The sequence below is a fragment of the Balaenoptera physalus genome (genome assembly GCF_965194825.1).
Source record: "Balaenoptera physalus genome assembly, chromosome: 13".
In the NCBI taxonomy this organism is placed as follows: domain Eukaryota; kingdom Metazoa; phylum Chordata; class Mammalia; order Artiodactyla; family Balaenopteridae; genus Balaenoptera; species Balaenoptera physalus.
This window is the reverse complement of record NC_138892.1, coordinates 73,320,997-73,345,094: the sequence shown is the minus strand read 5'-3', so window position 1 is coordinate 73,345,094 and position 24,098 is coordinate 73,320,997. Positions and strand designations below refer to the sequence as shown.

Below are 24,098 nucleotides of genomic sequence, written 5' to 3'. Positions count from 1 at the left end.
TGAAAATACATGCAAAATCTGAACAGTGGCACCTTGGGTGATATATTCTGACAAAAGCACAGTGTGTACTTTCCCACACCCTAGTCTTTACTCCTTTCTTTCTTTTCTCTGTCAGAGATCACCAATTCCACGAGAAGAAGTGGGACCACCCAACCAGAACTTCGAGGAGGTGAGCTCTTTTAGTCTGAGGCTTTGGAACTTTCATCAAATCTCTGTTTGTGTGAATACAGTGAACACATTAGTTGAAAGTGGGCAAAGGAAAGGGGCCTGAATTTCCTCTGGGAACACAATATGCCAGAGTCACAAACCTGGGTCTGCCTAAGAATTCCATGAACTCAGATGTCTCCATCTGGATTTCCAGAGGCCTGGGCTTGCAGAGCTAGTTGTTGAATGGCAGGAATGAGGGTGACCTGCTAGCCAGCCCCTGCCTAGCAAGTCCCCTATCCTTTTATATGGTTTGCCATGTTCTCATAGCACTTACTAACATCTATCACATCGACTTATTTATTATGTTTATTGTTCAGTGTTGGTCTCCAGTTGCTAGAATGTAACTTGCATTAGGGGAGGGATCTTTGAATATTCTGCTCGCTGATATATGCAAGGGCCTAAAACAATACTGCACAGAAGAGATGCTTAATAAATACTAGTGGAATGATGAAATGTATACTTATTTTGAAGCTTCACTCTATTTGCTTTAATAGGTATCACCATGTTTTTACCTGGAGCCAGCGGCAGTTCACAGAGTTCCATGTCAGGTAAGATGGACTAAATAAGTTAACCTTATCAGAGTATTAGAGTCAAGGAGATCTATTTTAAATATCTGAATATCAAATTAGCTCAAGTAATTGATGAGTAAAACTTAGAAAAAGGAACCCATCATCTGCCTTTTTCCTCCTTCAGGCAGCTCTGTCACCACTCCAGGGAGCCCAGGGTCTGGAAGTGAAACAGGTGAGGGTGACATAAGGTCTCCTTTCACTTTCAGTGGGCCCTATTGAAAGGGAACTCTAATAACAATAATGATCAATAGGTGAGTCAGGAAAGGAAATTGTGGGAGTAATTGATGGTTCATTTCCTACAGAATCAAAGGTCTGCAGGAAAGGTCTCCAGTGGTTCAAGGCTGCATAGCTACTTCAGTATTCATTGGGGAGTTAATGCTGTGTTGATCCCTTTATTTTTCTCACTTTAGGTACTTTAGGAGAATTCTCTAAGACAGCCATATCTGGAAGTTCCCACACAGGTAGGTTAACAAGAAGGAAATCTTGTTATTTAACCTCATAATGTAGTTAGTAGACCTGTTCTGATAAAATATCAACATCATTCTTTTCTTAATATTCCAAATCCTCAGGCCTCATCATTCATCACTTTATTTCCTCAGAGACCACAAGATTAATAGGAGGCAGTGACACACCTGGAACTGGACTCAGACCTGGTACAAATGGGTTGCTCATAGTTTGAGGTTTAGCATGAATTATGACTCTCCATAGGTTTGCCTGTTGGGAGGTGTGATCTCCTGCAGAGTAGTTTTCATTGGCTTTTAGGATTTTCTTAGATTTAACATGTTATGGAAGAACTTTCAATACTAGCATCTAGCCTCACAGCTGTAACTTTCTAAAGATGGGCTGCTGTGTAATCCATGTGAGGGGTTTCTCCTTGGAATGGCATATGCATCAGGGGGACCAAGGAATATTACACACCTAGGAAGAAGAGAAAGCAATGTGAACAGGCCTACCTATATAAAGTTTTTCTCGCTCAAATAATCAATAATGATATTCAGTATTTTCCTTGGCACATTCAAATGTTTTTCTGGTTTTCGTCCCACAGTAGATAGCACTGCAGTACCAGGAGGTCAAGTAACTGGGAGTGTGACAGGTGAACCTGGGAGAAAACCACCTTTTTTTCCTGTCTTGGAATAAATGGGTTGTCTGAGAAATTTGCTTCAACTTGGGAACATTTTGATTGCTTTTTTAATGGCATGAGTCATAGAAAAGGCTTATGACTCTCACCTCATCAGGAAGCAGTGAAAGGACCCTTTGATATAGCACATTTCTTCTAGAGGCAGGTCTTTAGGAGACAAACACAAGTCACTGTGAAGACTTTAGACCCTTTGTGTTTCAGGCACCACTGGGGTAATTCCTGGCACAACTGTTGCCCTTGGCAGTTCCAACACAGGTGAGTCGACAAAATGGCAGGGAATCTTCCATGGATCCAGCTATGATGAGTTTACTCCAGTGCTATCCTGTGTAGGAGAACTACCACATATTTTCCATGGTCCTTGCATGGTTTCCAATCATCTCTCTTCTGTTTTCCCCTCTCTCAGAGGCCACAACTTCTGTAGAAGAAAGTGGAACAGCAAGAGTTGGAATAATCATGGGTGAGCACTGCTGAGTCACTACTTGTACTTTTTAATATCTTCCCAATAAAAAGTCTTGTCTGAAATATATCAAAACTCTTTGAATTTCCATATTCAGCATATCGGGCAAAATTTTAGCAGATGTTCAATATTTGACATCAATAAATTCAGTTCAGACACTTCAACTTTTCTTTCTTGTGTTCTAACGAGCCTTCATCAGGGCATCACGGGGCCCATTCCTGATAGTTATACAGGTGATTTGCCCTCAAATCTATCTTCCTTTAACTAGACCCTAAAAGGGGGTCTCAGTGGTGGAGGACTTTCTCCATAAATTTGCGAAGGGAATGACATGTTTTGAAGGAAATACCTGGAGGATCTCTTGAAACTAAGAAGTCCAGAGAAATATAGATTCACTGGTATATGGGAGAAACAGTTTTTTTTAAAGCCTATGCCCATTTCACGATGTGCAACAAGTTGAACACAATCCTTTTGTTTTTTCTTTTTTTTCTTTCAGGCACAATTGAGAGCATCTCTGGCAAAACTCTGGGACCTGGAAGTGCTAACACAGGTCAGGAGTCCTAAACGTGGACCTTCAGGAGATATAGACTGTGGAAGTCCAGAATGTCCTGTCCACACCCCAAGTCTTTACTCCTTTTTTTTTTTTTCTTCTCTCAGAAGCCACAAGTTCCACAAGAGGCAGTAAGATGACCCAAGGAGGACTACCAGGAGGTGAGTTTTTCAGTCCAAGGCCTAGGTTCTCATTATTTCTCTATTTGGGTCGCTTCAGTGAGCAAATGAATGGGAAGGAGTATGAGGGAAGGACCTGCCATATTTGTTGGTTCAAAAACTCAGGAGCTTCCTGGGTGAAATCTGAAACTTGGCTCCATCCACAAAGGGCAAGGTGAGACTGAAGAAAGAGGCAAACCACTCCAGGTTGGTGGGTAGCAGGTTTAATAAGCAAGGGAACTTACATACAAAGCTTGTCTTAGGCAGCCATAAGACAAGTAGATCTCTGCATCTGCCTGCCAGAATCTTAAAAGTTTATACAGAGGCCTTAACTGGGTTCAGTCACGTATACCATCCTGAAGGTTTCAATGACACATTGCTCTCTCCAGGCTGCATCCTTGAAAATGGCTCCCACTATGGGAACTGTGGTCAGAACGTTAAGTTCCAAGGCCAGGGCAGGGGGCGAGGTGTTACTGATTGCCTGGGTCTAGCTTTAGGGTCAACTAGTTGTACATCCTCTCCATGACAATCCTCTTCTTCAACAATATTGTACCATATGAACCCGGGTAATTATTCTTCCTGGGAATTCCAAGACCTCAGATGTCTCAATCAAGCTGTCCTCAGTGTTCTGGCTTACAAAGATTTTTTTTTTCCTGTAAAAAGGTATGCATACATATTGTGTATATCCCAACCCCCTCACCCAGTACTTCCAATCCTCCTTACCCAGCTTGCCTTCCTGCCATAGCCTGCTGTCTATCATCATCTCTCTCATACTTATGCATGACGTTTATTATTTATTTTCTATCTCCCCTCGACGGAAAACTTCATGAAGGCAACTGATTATCAAAATGTTCCAAGTTATATCAAAGATTCCTTCTTACAAAGATTAAACCATACTTTATTCCCTCACTTAGGCACCTCTGGCACACCAGGTGGATATGTCCCTGGAAGTAAAACAGGTAAGGGTGATTTTTACTGCTGCTTCCTCTTACTCCATAGTAAAAGGTAACCCCAGGAGCACCACATCCATCCAAAGCTGACTTGGGAAATGAAATGTTGTAAAATTTTTATTTTCCATTTTTTTCATAGACAGTCTTCAGAAAAGGATACCAGTGCTTTAGGGCCACACTGATGATTCCAAGATGAACTGAGGAGGAAATGCTGTATTGCAACATGTACTTTTTGCATTTTAGGTATCACTGGAGAATTGTCTGGAACAACCATTGCATCTGAAAGTTCTAACACAGGTAGGTTAACAAGAAGGAAATTCCCCATATTTAATCTCAGATGTCATGATCTCTCTTTTAGGGCTTCTATAATAAAAAATACCCCAATATCTCTTCCCAGTATTCCAAATTCCCAGACTTCATCATTATCCTATTTCTTCCCTCAGAGGCCACAACTTCCACAGAAGAGACTAGAACTGGAGCTCAAACAGGTGAAAAAAAAGAGCCTGTGATTTGAGGCCATCAGTTTTAGGACTCTCTAGGCTTTCCTTGAGAAAATTTGTGTGTAATTTAGGGACACTGCAAGTGAGTCAAAATAGGTTTGCTATTAGAAATAAAATCTTTTTGAAAATCCATTAAATACAGAATTGAGCTTCACTGCTTCAAGTCTAAAGAAGGGATGGGATTTCACCATTGGTATTACAAATATCACCAGCATATTAGCTAGAATCCAAAAAGAATTCTCTTTTTTTGTCAATTCCTTCTGGCTGAAATAATACAGAGTGCAGAGTGATTTCTGCCCTATGGAAATCTTTGTCTGAGCTTCCAAATTCCAGAGTGTTAATATTTTCCCAAATCCTTGAATTCATATACAACAAAATACTCTCTCTCTCTCTCTAAATCACTCCCTGTCTCTCACTCAATCCCTTTGTCTTGTCTTCTCTTCAGACCACTGTACCAGGGAGCCAGGTCTCTGACAGTCAAACAGGTGAACATGAGAAAATATAAATATGTCCCTGATATTTACCAATATTCAGAATAAGAGGACTTCTAATGTGAAAATATAGTTTTACTTAATTTTTTCCAAAAGAAATGTACTTGTGGAAAGATATGTGAGGAATCCTAGAATAGGACCTCAATGACTGAAAAGAAACATAATGATTTTCTTCTTAGCTCTTCTTTGAACGTAAAGGAAATGACATATAATCCCTTTTCCTTGGTGATTTTAGGTACCAGTGGTGTAGTCTCCAGCCCAGCTATTGCATCTGGAAGTTCCAGCACTGGTAATGGAATAGATACAAAGGCAATCATCCCTTGTCTAACCTCAGGGAGAAATATGTATCCCCAAACATACTTTCCACTTTCCTCATTTCTTTTTTCCAGAGTCTAAAACTTCCTTAGAAAGCCTCAGAGTCATTGTGATGAAATCTGTGAGAACTAGGATTCCCAGATGTTAGCATTGCCGTTGAGAACCATCAGGAGTTTGCCTCTGGATCAGAGAGATTGTACAGGAAGGGCAGGCCCTCCAGCTGATATGCAGGGCCCAAAATATTGTTGATTCACAACCCCCAGCTGGTTTCTGGACCAGCCTTTTCCCATGCCTGGCACTGTGGTGTGGATTTCTGAAGAGGGCAGTAGGAGTAGTAATTCCCTGGAAGATTAACCCACTGGATATTATAGGCATTACTGTAGGAGTCAACACTGTCCCAGAAGGTTCTGTCTCAGGTAAGAAGATGACTAAAATGAACTTAGAAAACTTTGTTTCCCATTTGACTTGTATCTTGAGCTTTAAGTTCTAAATTGCCTAATGGTTGGTTGCCTCCATGAATGATTAAAGGTAATAACATACACAGAATCTTTTTCCTGCTTTCAACCATTAGGAACTATCTCTGGAACATCAGACAATCAAGTCACTGAAAGTAAAACAGGTAAATGTGGGAAAAATTCCTCTGTTCTTAGCTGAAGATTTTGTGTTATATTTGCTAAGTAGGCCGACTAGAAAATAGGCTTCTTGAGTAAAAAGTCTTCATTTATTTATTCACTGATGAATCTCTAGTATTCAACAGAACTCAATAAATATTTGTTGAATGAATGAAATAATTGATATACGAGAAAAACCCACCTGATTCAATCCAAGAGTAGAAAGGCCAATGAAATGGCATGCTTACAGGTCTGTCATCTGGACAAAACGGTCTCTGTGAACAGTGCCTCTGGAAGCTGCCATGCACAATGTAACACTGAATGATATGGCCCTGGAAATATACATTTATTTTTATACATTGATTTGATACTCAGATTGCCTCGATGTGGAAGATTCTGCATGATAATCCCATGTCCTTCTCATTTCAGATACCAAGGGTATGGCCTCAGGTGCCACTGTTGAACCTAGAAGTTCCAATACTGGTAGGTTAACAAGCTGGAAAGAAAGCATCCTTTCTAGAAATAAGGTGGCAAAAATGTCTTTCACACTGATCTTCTCATGTAAGAACATCATAGCCTATTTTCCCTTCTTCCTAAATCCTCTTTTATCCATTTCTTCTTTTTTTTATTTACAGAAGCCGCAACTTCCACTGGAGTCATTAGAACTACTGTAGTGGAATGGAAAATAGATGAGAATTATTGTGTACGTGTGTGTGTGTGGTGGTGTGTGTGAGAATTTTGGTTGATAAATTACAGTTGACCCTGAACAGCATGGGTTTGAATTGCACAGGTCCATTTATATGTGGGTTATTTTCAATAGTAAATATTATTGTTACCACACAATCTGTGGTTGGTTGAATCCACGGATGTGGAATCATGGATATGGAATATCTGTGGATACAGAGGGCCAACTGTAAATTATGCATGGATTTTTTGACTATGGAGGGAGTTGGCACTCCTAACCCCCACCTTGTTCAATGGTCAACCGTGCTTTTTGTTTCTTGCAGGACAGTTTCTTGTGGAGGAACTTTTTAGGAACTCTCATCTCAGATCAACAATGTTTTCTTTTGTTACTTGATTTTGAATCAATTTGGGCAGATTTTTGAAGTCCCTCTCTTTCCGTGGTCCAGCCTCATACATGTAGATCCCTGCAAATGAAAGTAGAAGTGATAAATGTCTAGAAAGTTTTTTCTGTTTGCCATTTTAGGTATCACCATGAAATTAAATGATGGAAAGACAGTCCTAGAGGGTTCTATTTCAGGTAAACAGAAGGCTACAATGAACATAGAAAATTGACCTCTGTTCATTAGATTCTTCCTTGAGTACAAAAGTGACTGAAATGTGCAGTGCTTATCCCAATAACTGTCTATGTTTACATTAAAAAGTTTTCCTATTTTCATCCTCTTAGGAACTACCACTGGAGTATCAATAAATGAAGGAACTGGAAACACATTAGGTGACTATGGTGGGAAGAGTGCCAGAAGAACAAGAAGGCAGAGCATGAATAACCCCTATCTTACTACCATTAAATTCCAGAAGAGGGGCCTCCTATGCTGAGGAATTTGCATCTTTGTTTGATTTGGGAATAAAACTATGCATAAGAGAACACAAATAATTCACAAGCAGTTGAAAAAACCCAAAAGATGATCAGATTCCCCCCATGGGAGGAAAAGTCACCACTTCTCTTTTTGTTGCAGGTACCACAAGGGTAGCTTCTGGCACTACACTTGAACCTGGGAGTTCAAACACAGGTGAGCCAACCAACTGGAGAGAATCCTCCACAGGAAAATCTCTACTAGTAAAGTATCTTTTATGGTGCTGTTATCAAGAAAACTTTTCTTAGAATGCATAACTTTCCTGAATGCTTAACTTTTCTCAGAATGCTAACTCCTCTTCATCTTACTGTTTTTTTTTTTTTTTACTTTTCTTCTCTCTTAGAAGCTAGTACACCCTCTGGAGGCAGTGGGACCACAGAAACTGGAATAAATACATGTGAGCACACAAGCTTCATAACCTCTCCACTTTTCACTTACAATAGCAATAATAGCTAACTGTTTTGAACACTAACTATGTGCCAGGAACTATTCTACAACTTATTATTATTTCTTTTCCCTCACACCAAACTGTGAGGTAAGTACTATTGTTTTCACAGATAAGAAAACCTATGGCAGAGACATATTAACTAACGTGTGCAAGGTCACACAGCAAATAAACAGCAGATTTCAACTAGGGCCGTCTGGCTTCAAGGTCCATCCACTTAGCTATGCTCCTCTGCTACTACTACCACACTATTTCACTAGATTTCTTTGTCACATGTCTAAACTTTTCTGGCACATTAAAATTTCAGTAACATCAATACTTTACCCAGATGAAAATTCAATGGGCAATCAACCCTTCACTGTTTATTCTTCTAGGGGGATCTAGTAGCCAAGTCACTGGCATTCAAACAGGTAAGTAAAGGAAACTACCTTTGTTTCACTGACTTTGATCCCAGAGAAAGGAATGTTATCATTGAGACTCCCACAACCACCCAACCTTGCACCTTTCCCCTACCAAATTTTTATTGGGATGAAATATTACATTAGAAAAAGATATTAAAAACTCTGGAAAAAACTATCCCTGAAAACAACATTTTAACATAATAAAGAATTCTGTAGTTTCCCCATCCTATTCTAGAATATGCTCTTCTTATTGTAGGAATAAAATTGGCATAATGATCCCATTCAATTTTTAAAAAAAATCTTTATTGGAGTATAATTGCTTTACAATGTTGTGTTAGTTTCTGCTGTATAACAAAGTGAATCAGCTATATGTATACATATATCCCTATATCCCCTCCCTCTTGTGTCTCCCTCCCACCCTCCCTATCCCACCCCTCTAGGTGGTCACAAAGCACAGAGCTGATCTCCCTGTGCTATGCGGCTGCTTCCCACTAGCTATCTATTTTACATTTGGTAGTGTATATATGTCCATGCCACTCTCTCACTTCACCCCAGGTTAACCTTCCCCATCCCTGTGTCCTCAAGTCCATTCTCTACATCTGCGTCTTTATTCCTGTGCTGCCCCTAGGTTCTTCAGAACCTTTTATTTTTTTATATATTTATATTACATATATATGTGTTAGCATATGGTAATTGTTTTTCTCTTTCTGACTTACTTCACTCTGTATGATAGACTCTAGGTCCATCCACTTCATTACAACTAACTCAATTTCACTTCTTTTTTATGGCTGAGTAATATTCCATTGTATATATGTGCCACATCTTCTTTATCCATCATCTGTCGATGGACACTTAGGTTGCTTCCATGTCCCAGCTATTGTAAATAGAGCTGCAATGAACATTGTGGTATATGACTCTTTTTGAATTATGGTTTTCTCAGGGTATATGCCCAGTAGTGGGATTGCTGGGTCATATGGTAGTTCTATTTTTAGTTTTTTCAGAAACCTCCATACTGTTCTCCATAGTGGCTGTATCAATTAACATTCCCACCAATAGTGCAAGAGAGTTCCCTTTTCTCCACACCCTCTCCAGCATTTATTGTTTGTAGATTTTTTGATGATGGCCATTCTGACCAGTGTGAGGTAATACCTCATTGTAGTTTTGATTTATATTTCTCTAATGATTAATGATTTTGAGCATCCTTTCATGTGTTTGTTGGCAATCTGTATATCTTCTTTGGAGAAATGTCTATTTAGTTATTCTGCCCAATTTTGGACTGGGTTGTTTGTTTTTTTGATATTGAGCTGCATGAGCTGCTTGTATATTTTGGAGATTAATCCTTTGTCAGGTGCTTCGTTTGCAAATATTTTCTCCCATTCTGAGTGTTGTCTTTTAATCTTGTTTATGGTTTCCTTTGCTGTGCAAAAGCTTTTAAGTTTCATTAGGTCTCATTTGTTTATTTTTGTTTTTATTTCCATTTCTCTAGGAGCTGGGTCAAAAAGGATCTTGCTGTGATTTATGTCATAGAGTGTTCTGCCTATGTTTTCCTCTAAGAGTTTGATAGTGTCTGGCCTTACATTTAGGTCTTTAATCCATTTTGAGTTTATTTTTGTGTATGATGTTAGGGAGTATTCTAATTTCATTCTTTTACATGTAGTTGTCCAGTTTTCCGAGCACCACTTACTGAAGAGGCTGTCTTTCCTGAATTGTGTATTCTTGCCTCCTTTATCAAAGATAAGGTGACCATATGTGCGTGTGTTTATCTATGGGCTTTCTATCCTGTTCCATTGATCTATATGTCTGTTTTTGTACCAGTACCATACTGTCTTGATTACTGAAGCTTTGTAGTATATTCTGAAGTCAGGGAGCCTGATTCCTCCACCTCCATTTTTCTTTCTCAAGGTTGCTTTGGTTCTTCAGGGTCTTTTGTGTTTCCATACAAATTGTGAAATTTCTTCTTCTAGTTCTGTGAAAAATGTGATTGGTAGTTTGATAGGGATTGCATTGAATTTGTAGATTGCTTTGGGCAGTATAGTCATTTTCACAATGTTGATTCTTCCAATCCAAGAACATGGTATATCTCTCCATCTGTTTGTATCATCTTTAATTTCTTTCACCAGTGTCTTATAGGTCTCTCCATACAGGTCTTTTGTCTCCTTAGGTAGGCTTACTCCTAGGTATTTTATTCTTTATGTTGCAATGGTAAAGGGCAGTGTTTCCTTAATTTCTCTTTCAGATTTTTCATCATTAATGTATAGGAATGCAAGAGATTTCTGTGCATTAATTTTGTATCCTGCTACTTTACCAAATTCATTGATTAGCTCTAGTAGTTTTCTGGTAGCATCTTTAAGATTCTCTATGTATAGTATCATGTCATTTGCAAACAGTGACAGTTTTACTTCTTCTTTTCTGATTTGGATTCCTTTTACTTCTTTTTCTTCTCTGATTGCTGTGGCTAAAACCTCCAAAACTATGTTGCATAATAGTGGTGAGAGTGGGCAACCTTGTCTTGTTCCTTATCTTAGTGGAAATGGTTTCAGTTTTTCACCATTGAGAATGATGTTGGCTGTGGGTTTGTCATATATGGCCTTTATTATGTTGAGGTAGGTTCCCTTTATGCCTGCTTTCTGGAAATTTTTTATCATAAATGGGTGTTGAATTTTGTCCAAAGCTTTTTCTGCATATATTGAGAAGATTATATGGTTTTTATCCTTCAATGTAGTAATATGATGTATCACATGGATTGATTTGCATATATTGGAGAATCCTTGCATTCCTGGGATAAACCCCATTTGATCATAGTGTATGATCCTTTTAATGTGCTGTTGGATTCTGTTTGCTAGTATTTTGTTGAGGAATTTTGCATCTATGTTCATCAGTGATGTTGGCCTGTAGTTTTCTTTCTTTGTGACATCTTTGTCTGGTTTTGGTATCAGGGTGATGTTGGCCTCATAGAATGAGTTTGGGAGTGTTCCTCCCTCTGCTATATTTTGGAAGAGTTTGAGAAACATAGGTGTTAGCTCTTCTCTAAATGTTTGATAGAATTCCCCTGTGAAGCCATCTGGTCGTGGGCTTTTGTTTGTTGGAAGGTTTGTAATCACAGTTTCAATTTCAGTGCTTGTGATTGTTCTGTTTATATCTTCTATTTCTTCCTGGTTCAGTCTTGGAAGGTTGCGCTTTTCTAAGAATTTGTCCATTTCTTCCAGGTTGTCCATTTTAGTGGCATATGGTTGCTTGTAGTAATCTCTCAAATAGCATTCAATTTTGTTTTCAGGTACTACTGGAGTGGATCATGGTAGTACCATCTCACCTTGGAGTTCCAACACAGGTGAATCAATGAGGAAACAGGTGCTATAATTTCTTCTTGGGGCAAGTTCTGGAGCAGTAGCACATGATGCCTTTTTATGACTTTCTATTAGCCTTCACTACTTTCTACCCTTTCACTCCTAGAAGCTACAACTTCCAGAGAAGGAAGCATAACCAAAGAAAAGGAGGAAGCTTGTATTTATGAAAGTTATATCATTTCTTCTCTGATAAACCTTATACTGTAATTCTTAAGAGGGAAGTCCAGAAAGGATTCCCTTTTGGACATTCAAGCTATTACCTGGGTGTGAGATGGAGGCAATATATGTCCATATAGTTATAAGTAGGGAAGCAGAGATGATGGAAGTAACTCTGGAAGTTTAGGTCTATTAAATTTTGGATTTCGGATGTTATGAATTTATTCACTTTATACAATTAAATGCATTTAGACAAATATTGTTTTTATTTCTTGTCATTAGGAGCCACCACTGGCACATCTGAGAAGCCAAGCCCTGGAAATGAAACAGGTAAATATGGGAGAGGCCCAGTGACCTCTGATATTTAACTTTAAGAAGCAAATCATCAAGGCTGGGACATGAGCCAGTTTTTATTGTGGCCCTGAATTTAAAAATGGAGAATGCACCTCATTTTGACAGGATAGCCCCAAGAAGAGTCTTCTACTTTCAAGTCCCAGGAAGTCTTGTTGGCCATGCTCTTCTCGGGATGGTAAATGCATCACTATTGGGATTCTCTGTTTCTCTCTTCTACTTCAAGTACCACTAGTGTAGTCTCTGGCACAACAGTTGCATCTGGAAACTCTAACACAGGTAAAGCAATAACCTAATGGGGAGTATAAAGAACTTCAGTAATGAGATAGCCTCCTCCCTTCAACTCCTTCACCCAAAAACACACATTCCCTACCATACCCAGTGGATACCACCCAACTTTTCTGAATACACGAGTCTTCCAAATTTAGTATTCTTCTCCTTTCTTCCTTTCACTTAGGGGCCACAACTTCTTTGGGAAGTGGTGAAACCGCCCAGGGTAGAATTAAAATAAGTGAGCAATAGCAGTCAAATAATTATTTTTCTCTTCATCTTAAAGTAAATCACGTTGGCTATAATAAAATTAGGGGGAATTCTATTCTACCTGAATCTCTCTTTGGGTACAAATTGTTAGGATGTTAACTGCCCTATATTTTACCCCATGTGAATTGCCTTTTTTGTATATTTGTAATAAAATGGCATAATAGAAGCCACACTTAAGGCAAGAAGGTTCCTGATATAATTTGTGCTAAACCAAATCCTACTTCAAAACCCTAGTAAAAGGGAATCATAAACTGATTCTCTCCTCTTGTGATTTCAGTTACCACGAGGGTGGCTATTGGCACAACTATCGCACCTGGGAATATACGGGAGGAAGGAAAAAATTATAACTGATAGAAGATATAGTGAGGTCAAATGTTGACAGTTTGAGTTTAAGATGCTCTGAGGTGTCCAGTTAGTATGCTCAGCAGGAGTGATAAGTGCAACCAGAACACAGAAGAGAGGCTTGCATTGGAGATAGAGATTTGTCAAGTCATTCACTTACAAATGATATTTGAAACTGTGGATGCTGGTGGGTTTCCTTATGATGGTCATATAGAGTGAGAAGAGAAGACAAATAAATGGAAACATGATTCCTTGGGCTATATAGGTGGGCAAAGGCAAAGGAGCCTGTAAAAGGGAGGAGTTGGGGCTCAACAATTGCCAGTATGGTTAAATCAAATCCATAAGGCAAAGTTTTGGAGTGCTGGAGACTAGATTGCTTCTAATTTTGGGGTTCAGAATGTCAAATCAAACAGGATCAACCAGAGTTTGCAGGGGACATGTGTGTTTTTAATATTTTGTTTTTCGGAGAGCCTAGCCTTACAATTATAAAACTTTGAAATTAAAAGGGAGAACTGTCTTGAAATAATTAATTAAAATTTCAAGATTCTTGATCCTTTCCATTTTTTAACCTTCAGGAGTCACTAGCATAATTTCAGGGAGCCAATCTACCAGAAGTAAAACGGGTGAAGTTGGGGAAGTTAAAAAGTTGAAGATGGGAGAGGCACCCAACTCCATGATACTAGTTCCAGAAAAGAAGGATCCCAGAAGACTGGAGTTTACCACAAGAAATGAAACAGATCAATAAAAAAGAATGTTTATTTCACCTTTTGGAACAAGGAATCCTAGAGAAGGAATGCATTCTTTTACAGAAACACATGATTTGTCCTAAACCATGATCTCCATCTAATAAGAAAGACATACCTGCACATTTCCTCCTCTTTATATTCTCTCCCATCCCAGGTACCACTGGGAAAGGCTCTGGGACATCCTCACCTGGAGGTTTCAAAACAGGTAAGTCAAATAGTAAAGGAATTCTCCTTTAAGTGGCTGTAGGGAGAAGATCATACACTGCTATATCATTTTCATATTTTCAACCACTCAAGCTTCTCAATTTTTCCTCCTTTGCTCTTACAGAAGCAACAACTTTCTTTTTTTTTTTAACATCTTTATTGGAGTATAATTGCTTTACAATGGTGTGTTAGTTTCTGCTTTATAACAAAGTGACTCAGTTATACATATACATATGTTTCCATGTCTCTTCCCTCTTGCATCTCCCTCCCTCCCACCCTCCCTATCCCACCCCTCTAGGTGGTCACAAAGCACAGAGCTGATCTCCCTGTGCTATGCGGTTGCTTCCCACTAGCTATTTATTTTACATTTGGTAGCATATATATGTCCATGCCACTCTCTCACTTTGTCACATCTTACCCTTCCCCCTCCCCATATCCTCAAGTCCATTCTCTAGTAGGTCTGTGTCTTTATTCCCGTCTTGCCACTAGGTTCTTCATGACTTTTTTTTCCCTTAGATTCCATATATATGTTAGCATACTGTATTTGTTTTTCTCTTTCTGACTTACTTCACTCTGTATGACAGACTCTAACTCCATCCACCTCATTACAAATACCTCCATTTCATTTCTTTTTATGGCTGAGTAATATTCCATTGTATATATGTGCCACATCTTCTTTATCCATTCATCTGTCGATGGACCCTTAGGTTGCTTCCATGTCCCGGCTATTGTAAATAGAGCTGCAATGAACATTGTGGTACATGACTCTTTTTGAATTATGGTTTTCTCAGGGTATATGCCCAGTAGTGGGATTGCTGGGTCATATGGTAGTTCTATTTTTAGTTTTTTAAGGAACCTCCATACTGTTCTCCATAGTGTCTGTATCAATTTACATTCCCACAAACAGTGCAAGAGTGTTCTCTTTTCTCCACACCCTCTCCAGCATTTATTGTTTCTAGATTTTTTGATGATGGCCATTCTGACCGGTATGAGATAATATCTCATTGTAGTTTTGATTTGCATTTCTCTAATGATTAATGATGTTGAGCATTCTTTCATGTGTTTGCTTTAGGTGCAAGGTTAGGTTGTTTTTTCGAGATGTTTCCTGTTTCTTGAGGTAGGCTTGTATTGCTATAAACTTCCCTCTTAGAACTGCTTTTGCTGTATCCCATAGGTTTTGGGTCGTCGTGTCTCCATTGTCATTTGTTTCTACGTATCTTTTTATTTCCCCTTTGATTTCTTCAGTGATCACTTCGTTATTAAGTAGTGTATTTTTTAGCCTCCATGTGTTTGTATTTTTTACAGATCTTTTCCTGTAATTGATATCTAGTCTCATAGCATTGTGGTCAGAAAAGATACTTGATACGATTTCAATTTTCTTAAATTTACCAAGGCTTGATTTGTGACCCAAGATATGATCTATCCTGGAGAATGTTTCATGAGCACTTGAGAAAAATGTGTATTCTGTTGTTTTTGGGTGGAATGTCCTATAAATATCAATTAAGTCCATCTTGTTTAATGTGTCATTTAAAGCTTGTGTTTCCTTATTTATTTTCATTTTGGATGATGTGTCCATTGGTGAAAGTGGGGTGTTAAAGTCCCCTACCATGATTGTGTTACTGTCGATTTCCCCTTTTATGGCTGTTAGTATTTGCCTTATGTATTGAGGTGCTCCTATGTCGGGTGCATAAATATTTACAATTGCTATACCTTCCTCTTGTATCGATCCCTTGATCATTATATAGTGTCCTTCTTTGTCTCTTGTAATAGTCTTTATTTTAAAGTCTATTTTGTCTGATATGAGAATTGCTACTCCAGCTTTCTTTTGATTTCCATTTGCATGGAATATCTTTTTCCATCCCCTCATTTTCAATCTGTATGTGTCCCTAGGTCTGAAGTGGGTCTCTTGTAGATAGCATATATATGGGTTGTGGTTTTTTATCCATTCAGCCAGTCTGTGTCGTTTGGTGGGAGCATTTAATCCATTTACATTTAAGGTAATTATCGATATGTATGTTCCTATTCCCATTTTCTTAAATGTTTTGGGTTTGTTATTATAGGTGTTTTCCTTCTCTTGTGTTTCTTGCCTAGAGAAGTTCCTTTAGCATTTGTTGTAAAGCTGATTTGGTGGTGTTGAACTCTCTCAGCTTTTGTTTGTCTGTAAAGGTTTTAATTTCTCCATCAAATCTGAATGAGATCCTTGCTGGGTAGAGTAATCTTGGTTGCAGGATTTTCTCCTTCATCACTTTAAATATGTCCTGCCACTCCCTTCTGGCTTGCAGAGTTTCTGCTGAAAGATCAGCTGTTAACCTTATGGGGATTCCCTTGTGTGTTATTAGTTGTTTTTCCCTTGTTGCTTTTAATATATTTTCTTTATATTTAATTTTTGATAGTTTGATTAATATGCGTCTTGGCATGTTTCTCCTTGGATTTATCCTGTATGGGACTCTCTGTGCTTCCAGGACTTGATTAACTACTTCCTTTCCCATATTAGGGAAGTTTTCAGCTATGATCTCTTCAAATATTTTCTCAGTCCCTTTCTTTTTCTCTTCTTCTTCTGGGACCCCTATAATTCGAATGTTGTTGCATTTAATATTGTCCCAGAGGTCTCTGACACTGTCCTCAGTTCTTTTCATTCTTTTTTCTTTTTCCTGCTCTGCAGTAGTTATTTCCACCATTTTATCTTCCAGGTCACTTATCCGTTCTTCTGCCTCAGTTATTCTGCTATTGATTCCTTCTAGAGTAGTTTTAATTTCATTTATTGTGTTCATCATTGCTTGGTTCCTCTTTAGTTCTTCTACGTCCTTGTTAAATGTTTCTTGCATTTTGTCTATTCTATTTCCAAGATTTTGGATCATCTTTACTATCATTATTCTGAATTCTTTTTCAGGTAGACTGCCTATTTCCTCTTCATTTGTTAGGTCAGGTGTATTTTTACCTTGCTCCTTCATCTGCTGTGTGTTTTTCTATCTTCTCATTTTGCTTATCTTACTGTGTTTGGGGTCTCCTTTTCACAGGCTGCAGGTTCGTAGTTCCTGTTGATTTTGGTATCTGTCCCCAGCGGCTAAGGTTCGTTCAGTGGGTTGTGTAGGGTTCCTGGTGGAGGGGACTAGTGCCTGTGTTCAGGTGGATGAGGCTGGATCTTTTCTTTCTGGTGGGCAGGTCCACGTCTGGTGGTGTGTTTTGGGGTGTCTGTGGCCTTATTATGATTTTAGGCATCCTCTCTGCTAATGAATGGGGCTGTGTTCCTGTCTTGCTAGTTGTTTGGCATAGGGTGTCCAGCACTGTAGCTTGCTGGTTGCTGAGTGAAGTTGGGTCTTGGTGTTGAGATGGAGATCTCTGAGAGATTTTTGCCATTTGGTATTACGTGGAGCTGGGATGTCTCTTGTGGACCAGTGTCCTGACGTTGGCTCGCCCACCTCAGAGGCACAGCCCTGCTGCCTGGCTGGACCACCAAGAGCCTTTCATCCACACAGCTCAGAATAAAAGGGAGAAAAAATAGAAAGAAAAAAAGAAAGAGGATAAAATAAAATAAAATAAAGTTATTAAAATAAAAAATAATTATTAAGAAAAAAAGAAAAAATAATTTTAAAGTAAAAAAAAAAAAAAAAACCCAACCGACAGAACCCTAGGACAAATGGTGAGAGCAAAGCTATACAGACAAAATCTCACACAGAAGCATACACGTACACACTCAGAAAAAGAGGAAAAGGGGGAAAAATAATATATCCTGCTCCCAAAGTCCATCTCCTCAATTTGGGATGGTTCGTTGTCTATTCAGGTATTCCACAGATGCAGATACATCAAGTTGATTGTGGAGCTTTAATCCACTGCTTCTGAGGCTGCTGGGAGAAATTTCCCTTTCTCTTCTTTGTTCGCACAGCTCCCGGGGTTCAGCTTTGGATTTGGACCTGCCTCTGCGTGTAGGTCGCCTGAGGGCATCTGTTCTTCGCTCACACAGGATGGGGTTAAAGGAGCCGCTGATTTGGGGGCTCTGGCTCACTCAGGCCAGGGAGAGGGAGGGGTATGGATGTAGGGCGAGCCTGCGGCGGCAGATGCCGCATGACGTTGCACCAGCCTGAGGCACCGTGCGTTCTCCTGGGGAAGTTGTCCCTGGATCACGGGACCCTGGCAGTGGTGGGCTGCACAGTCTCTGGGAGGGAGAGGTCTGGATAGTGACCTGTGCTTGTACACAGGCTTCTTCGTGGCAGCAGCAGCAGCGTTAGCATTTCATACCCGTCTCTGGGGTCCGTGCTCATAGCCGTGGCTTGTGCCCGTCTCTGGAGCTCATTTAGGCGGCGCTCTGAATCCCCTCTCCTCGCGCACCACGAAACAAAGAGGCAAGAAAAAGTTTCTTGCCTGTTCGGCAGTTCCAGACCTTTTCCCGGACTTCCTCTTGGCCAGCTGTGGTGCGCTAACCCCTTCAGGCTGTGTTCACGCTGCCAACCCCAGTCCTCTCCCTGTGATCCGACCGAAGCCCGAGCCTCAGCTCCCAGCCCCCGCCCGCCCCTGCGGGTGATCAGACAAGCCTCTCGGGCTGGTGAGTGCTGGTCGGCACCGATCCTCTGTGCGGGAATCTCTCCGCTTTGCCCTCCGCACCCCTGTGGCTGCGCTCTCCTCCGTGGCTCCGAAGCTTCCCCCCTCTGCCACCCGCAGTCTTCGCCCGCGAAGGGGCTTCCTAGTGTGTGGAAACCGTTCCTACTTCACAGCTCCCTCCCACTGGTGCAGGTCCCATCCCTATTCTTTTGTCCCTATTCTTTTGTCTCTGTTGTTTCTTTTTTCTTTTGCCCTACCCAGGTACATGGGGAGTTTCTTGCCTTTTGGGAGGTCTGACGTTTTCTGCCAGCGTTCAGTGGGTGTTCTATAGGAGCAGTTCCACGTGTAGATGTATTTCTGATGTATCTGTGGGGAGGAAGGTGATCTCTGCGTCTTACTCTTCCGCCATCTTCTCCTCTCTCCCGACAAATATATTTTTTAACACTTTTATTGGAGTATAATTGCTTTACAATGGTGTGTTAGTTTCTGCTTTATAACAAAGTGAATCAGCTATACAGAAGCAACAACTTTTAAAGAACATGTTGGAAACACTGAAGCAGGAATTTCATCAGGTGAGTTTTGGCAGATTTTGGATTCTCAATGATTTTTCCATTTGAATTTACTACATACAGGTTGTGAATGAAAATTAGCATGACTTAAAACTGGTTTCTTTTAATTTAATAGCAGATCATAAGGCCAGCCTAGATTAGCTCCCTGGTTTTTCCTAGAGAACATACTACAGATGTAATTTAATTCTCTAGATACATTCTTTATTTGAAATTTCACTGCTTTTGTTTTGCCAGGCAATAACCCGGAATCAGTAGGAGTCACCAGTAGCCAAGAAGGTGAGTGGAGATCACTATAATAGACACAAGTAAATTTGTTAATTAAGGCTTTGATTGAGATGCCTAACCCTTGATCACAAGTTCACACAATTTTTTTCTGTTTTTTTTTTTTTTTTTTTTTTTTTATGCTGGAAAACCAGGGAGTTAAGTCACTAGAAGTAAATCATGTAAATATAGGACAGACATTCTCTCATTTATTATCAGATTCTAGGTGATTCTAGATCTAGAGAAATAAGATCTATGGAGCAAGTATGACTTTTCCTCTTATATTTTATTTGAACAAGCAGTTATGAGAAAGTGCACAGAAAAATATGCTAGGCTTAACGTTTTGTGCAAGAAAAAATTTTAAACAGTTTTCTACTGCTTCAGAGAAACAGGAACACTTGTCAATACCACGCTCTTCTTAGGGTGAGAAAGGCTTTGTGAGGCTCATCCTTCACTCTTACTACAGGTACCACTGGGATAGCCTCTGGCACAACAGGTATTCCTGGAAGTTCCAACACAGGCAAGTAAATATTTAATATGTGGCTCTAAGTAGCTAAGCCTAGAAAAATAAGAGCCTTTCTCTGGAATTTACTGACTGTTGTAGCATCTACACAGCAGTCCTGACTTTAGTCTTCTTTGCCTTTCTTAGGAACTAGCACTGGAGTTGGAACGCAAAAAAGTAAGTGTCAATGGTTCAAATCTGTTGCGTTCTCAATCAATGATTCTTATGCCTTTGCTTCAACCTAGGGGAATGTTGAAGGTAAAAATAAAGGACCAGGAAATAGGGCAGAATCTTATTAGAGAATGTCCTCTTCCAGCCATCTAAGGTTGTCTTCTTGCTCTGAATTTCTGGGCTCCAACCAGGACCCCCAGGTAAGTGTGTAAAAGTATACACAAGGGCACACTACTAAAGGGAGGAGTAGAGGCTGAAATCCAGCCAGCATTTCTTCAACAAGTTATAAATCCATGAGGTTTCATCTGCCCAGAGGGCTTTTTTTCTGTCGTTGTTTTTTGTTAGTTTGTTTTTACTTCATAAAGTTGCTCTATGGGCTAGCTGCAGCATTGGCCTAGGCTTTCATCTGATTTTCTTTCTCTTCCTGCTTTTGATCTTTGAGGCTACCTATAGAAGGTATGTCTGATGTGAATTGTCCTTCATTTGACTTTGCAGGCACTGCTGTGATATCAAGCAAAATTACTGGTGTCTCAGAAAGTTCCAGCCAAGGTAATGGAAATGACTGACTCAGTGAAGTTAACATGTTCAATATTCTTCTTCCCTTTAACATCCAGTTGTTTCAGAAAATGGCTATCTATCTCTATGAATATTAAAGTTGAACTGTAAAAGAAAAGTTGTACCAAATGGAGTTAAATGGGCAAAAAAGACTTTAAAATTATTAAATAGGAGTCAAGAACATTGCAATAGGGTTGAGATTTTGAACTCAACTGTGCTGAAATAAAAGGTGGCAGAGTGTTTAAGTGCTGGGGTGAACTAGTGGAAAAGTACTAGAGGACGTTAGGGGAGAGGTTGGTTTCTGTGATTTGGCCATCTGTGTTTGCTAATTGGTGCTTATAGAATGAAGTTAGGCTCCTACCTTCCCACAGTGACAGGGAGATAGGGGCACTATTTTTCTTTTCTTTTTTTATTGAAGTATAGCTGATTTACAATATTATATTAGTTTCAGGTGTACAGCATAGTGCTTCAATATTTTCATAGATTATACTCCATTTAAAATTATTACAAAATAATGACTATATTCCCTGAAAGTATAATATATACTTGTTGCTTATCTATTTTATATACAGTAGTTTGTATCTCTTAATCCCTACCCCTATCTTGCCCTTTCCTTCTTCCCTCTCCCCGCTAGTATCCACTAGTTTGTTCTCTATATCTGTGAGTCTGTTTCTATTTTGCTATATACATTTGTTTGTTTTATTTTTTAGGTTCCACATGTAAGTGATAACATACAGTTTCTGTCTTTGTATGACTTATTTCACCAAGCATAATACTCTCTAGGTCCAACCACATTGTTGCAAATGGCAGAATTTCATTCTTTTTTATGGCAGAGTAATATTTCATTATATACACACATATATACATACTACATCTTCTTTATCCATTCATCTGTTGATGGACACTTGGGTTGCTTCCCTATGTTGGCTATTGTAAATAGTACTGCTTTGTACATTAGGGTGCATGTATCTTTTTGAATTTATGTTTTTATTTTTGTTTGAATATATATCCAGGAGCAGAATTGTGGGGTCATATGGTAGTTCTAATAGATTAAAAACCTAAATGTAAGACCTAAAACCATAAAATTCCTTTAAGAGAACATAGGCAGAACACTCTTTGACATAAATTGTAGCAATATTGTTTTGGATCTGTCTCCTAAAGAAAAAGAAATAAAAACAAAAATAGGCAAATGATTTCCTCCAGAAGCATTCCCGGTTACGAATTACCTCCCTCCTATCCCCTCAGGCTGTCTCCTTGCAGCCAACAGCAGTCCTCCCAGGTTTGCTCTCCAATCCCCACGTTCCAGCTCTCAGCCCCCATGTGCACTGGCAGACACACGTCCCAGATTGGGGCATGCAGGGCTATGGCGCAGACTGTCTGTGTAGGTGTCACTCTGTCCTGTCTGCCACACACCCTCCTTCAACAGCCTCAGATGCTTCCCTTCTGTCCCAACTGATTTCCCTGTCAGTGAGGGGTCTTCCCCAGATGTGGGAGTCTCTCCTGTACTTCAGCTCCTCCCCAGGGGCACAGATCCCGTCCTGTTTCCTCTCCTCTTCTTTTTCCCTTCTTTCTTTCATCCTAACCTGTTATGCGGGACCTTTGCTGTCCTTTCCGGTGTCCAAGGTCTTCTGCAAGTGTCCAGCTGGTGTTCTGTGAGAATTGTTCCATCTGTAGATGTACTATTGATGCATTTGTGGAGAGAGATGAACTCTACGTCCTCCTATTCCTCCCACCATCTTGGTCAGAATGGCCATCATCAAAAAATCTACAAACAATAAATGCTGGGGAGGGTGTGGAGAAAAGGGCACCCTCATGCATTGTTGGTGGGAATGTAAATTGATACAGCCACTGTGGAGAACAGTATGGAGGTTGCTTAAAAAGCTAAAAATAGAACTACCATATGACCCAGCAATCCCACTACTGGGCATATACCCAGAGAAAACCATAATTCAAAAAGACTCATGCACCCCAATGTTCACTGCAGCACTATTTACAATAGCCAGGACATGGGAACAACCTAAGTGTCCATCGACAGATGAATGGATAAAGATGTGGTACATATATACAATGGAATATTGCTCAGCCATAAAAAGGAACAAAATTGGGTCATTTGTAGAGACATGGATGGACCATGAAAGAGTCAGAAAGAGAAAAACATATATCGTATATTAACGCGTATATGTGGAATCTGAAAAAATCGGTATAGACGATCTTATTTACAAAGCAGAAATAGAGACACAGTTGTAGAGAACAAAAGTATGGATACCAGGGGGGAAAGGGGGGGTGATGGGATGAACTGGGAGATTGGGATTGACATATATACACTATTGATACTATGTATAAAATAGATAACTAATGAGAACCTACTGTATAGCACAGGGAACTCTATTCAATGCTCTGTGGTGACCTAAATGAGAAGGAAATCCAAAAAAGAGGGGATATATATATATATATATATACACATATAGCTGATTCACTTTACTGTACAGTGTAAACTAACACAATATTGTGAAGCAACTACACACCAATAAAAAGAAATAAGCAAATGAGACCTAATTAAATTTAAAAGCTTTTGCACAGCAAAGGAAACCATCAACAAAACAAAAGACAACCTCCTGAATAAGAGACAATATTTACAAATGATATGACTGACAAGGGGTTAATATCCAAAATATATAAACAACTCATGCAACTCTCCCCAAAAAACTAATATGTGAGAACCAGGAAACCAGGATATAGGAAGCAAAATAGTTAAGTGTGAAAAAAGTTTTTGTCATTAAGAGAAGGGGGCCCTTAAGTGATAAGGCTACCAGGGTCATAGGAAAATACTCAATTCTTCTTTGAGCAAGGAGTTGCTGTGTTAGGGCCTGTTCTGTTTCAATGGCAGGAGCATGAACTAGCATTAGTAGGTGTACTAGTACACTCCAGGTGCTTTGAGACGCTTATTCTTTGTGAAGATGTCTTCAGACACACTCTTCTGAGACCAGAAAAAGTTCACTGCTCTTTCCCTATTCATTTTAGGTACCTCCAAGGAAGCATCTGAAACAACCACTGCTCCTGTAATTTCTACCACAGGTAGGTCAAATAATAATAAATGAACCTTGCTTGGTGGCATCTCAGAAGACAGGGCAGCTTACCTGAAGTTAAACTCTAGCTTTTTTAGTCCCTCTACTCACCACGTTTGTGCCTCTCTTATCAGTCACTGCTTCCACAGGAGTCAAGGAAACCTCTGGAACTGGAATGCAAACAGATGAATGCTAGCAATACAGACTCTTCAATGATCAGTGTGCCTCTGATTATATATGAGGAGTTGAGTTTGGAGGAGAGGAGTGGTGGGAAAGAAACAGGAAAGAAAGACCAGGAAGATTATCCTACATTTCCTTTTGGAATATGACTTTGAAGTTCAACTAGAGATTTTTTTTTCCTCCAGGATTTTT

The 24,098-nt window shown here is 39.6% G+C and overlaps 3 protein-coding genes and 1 long non-coding RNA gene across 10 annotated transcripts in view; 3 read left to right on the top strand and 1 right to left on the bottom strand.

Moving 5' to 3' along the window:
* Positions 1-24,098, bottom strand: part of LOC309641933 — an 870,732-nt gene that overhangs the window by 178,615 nt on the left and 668,019 nt on the right. The window lies entirely within an intron of this gene.
* Positions 1-24,098, top strand: part of MUC19 (mucin 19, oligomeric) — a gene marked incomplete at its 5' end in the record, with an annotated part of 121,234 nt that overhangs the window by 87,823 nt on the left and 9,313 nt on the right. Inside the window, 7 exons of the mRNA XM_082421153.1 lie at positions 116-169; positions 702-755; positions 1,187-1,237; positions 2,116-2,169; positions 2,865-2,918; positions 20,602-20,655; positions 23,683-23,736. Coding sequence (XP_082277279.1) covers positions 116-169; positions 702-755; positions 1,187-1,237; positions 2,116-2,169; positions 2,865-2,918; positions 20,602-20,655; positions 23,683-23,736 — 375 coding nt within the window. The remainder of the gene's footprint in view (positions 1-115; positions 170-701; positions 756-1,186; positions 1,238-2,115; positions 2,170-2,864; positions 2,919-20,601; positions 20,656-23,682; positions 23,737-24,098) is intronic.
* On the top strand, positions 26-12,254 carry LOC309641916 (uncharacterized protein). Of its 7 annotated transcripts, none has more exons than XM_082422663.1 (13): positions 2,116-2,169; positions 2,318-2,371; positions 2,865-3,079; positions 3,991-4,035; positions 4,270-4,323; positions 4,470-4,514; positions 5,253-5,306; positions 6,373-6,429; positions 7,169-7,204; positions 7,352-7,408; positions 7,641-7,694; positions 11,659-11,712; positions 12,167-12,254. In XM_082422663.1, exons 3-13 carry the CDS (start codon positions 3,055-3,057, stop codon positions 12,250-12,252), a joined length of 567 nt encoding a protein of 188 aa, XP_082278789.1. In that variant the 5' UTR covers positions 2,116-2,169; positions 2,318-2,371; positions 2,865-3,054; the 3' UTR covers positions 12,253-12,254. The 7 variants fall into 7 exon arrangements, with proteins under 7 accessions (XP_082278791.1, XP_082278789.1, XP_082278790.1 ...); XM_082422664.1 differs by having other exon boundaries at positions 2,127-2,169; positions 7,352-7,399; XM_082422665.1 differs by lacking the exons at positions 11,659-11,712; positions 12,167-12,254 and adding an exon at positions 7,882-8,993 and having other exon boundaries at positions 26-2,169; positions 7,352-7,399.
* On the top strand, positions 12,418-23,774 carry LOC309641918 (uncharacterized protein; the record flags this gene model as incomplete). The annotated part of the gene is made up of 6 exons (XM_082422671.1): positions 12,418-12,514; positions 12,693-12,746; positions 14,018-14,068; positions 19,407-19,448; positions 19,900-19,953; positions 20,083-23,774. The coding sequence occupies 6 exons, from the start codon at positions 12,418-12,420 to the stop codon at positions 20,178-20,180; spliced, it is 396 nt and encodes a 131-aa protein (XP_082278797.1). The 3' UTR covers positions 20,181-23,774.

What these genes read in the sequence shown, in the direction of transcription:
- LOC309641916 (XM_082422663.1), top strand. Translation starts at nt 3,055, where the DNA reads ATGACCCAAGGAGGACTACCAGGAG. An exon ending in TGTCCCTGGAAGTAAAACAG is followed by an intron (nt 4,036 to 4,269) that starts GTAAGGGTGATT and finishes TTTGCATTTTAG; the next exon opens with GTATCACTGGAGAATTGTCT. An exon ending in ACCTGGGAGTTCAAACACAG is followed by an intron (nt 7,695 to 11,658) that starts GTGAGCCAACCA and finishes TTTTGTTTTCAG; the next exon opens with GTACTACTGGAGTGGATCAT.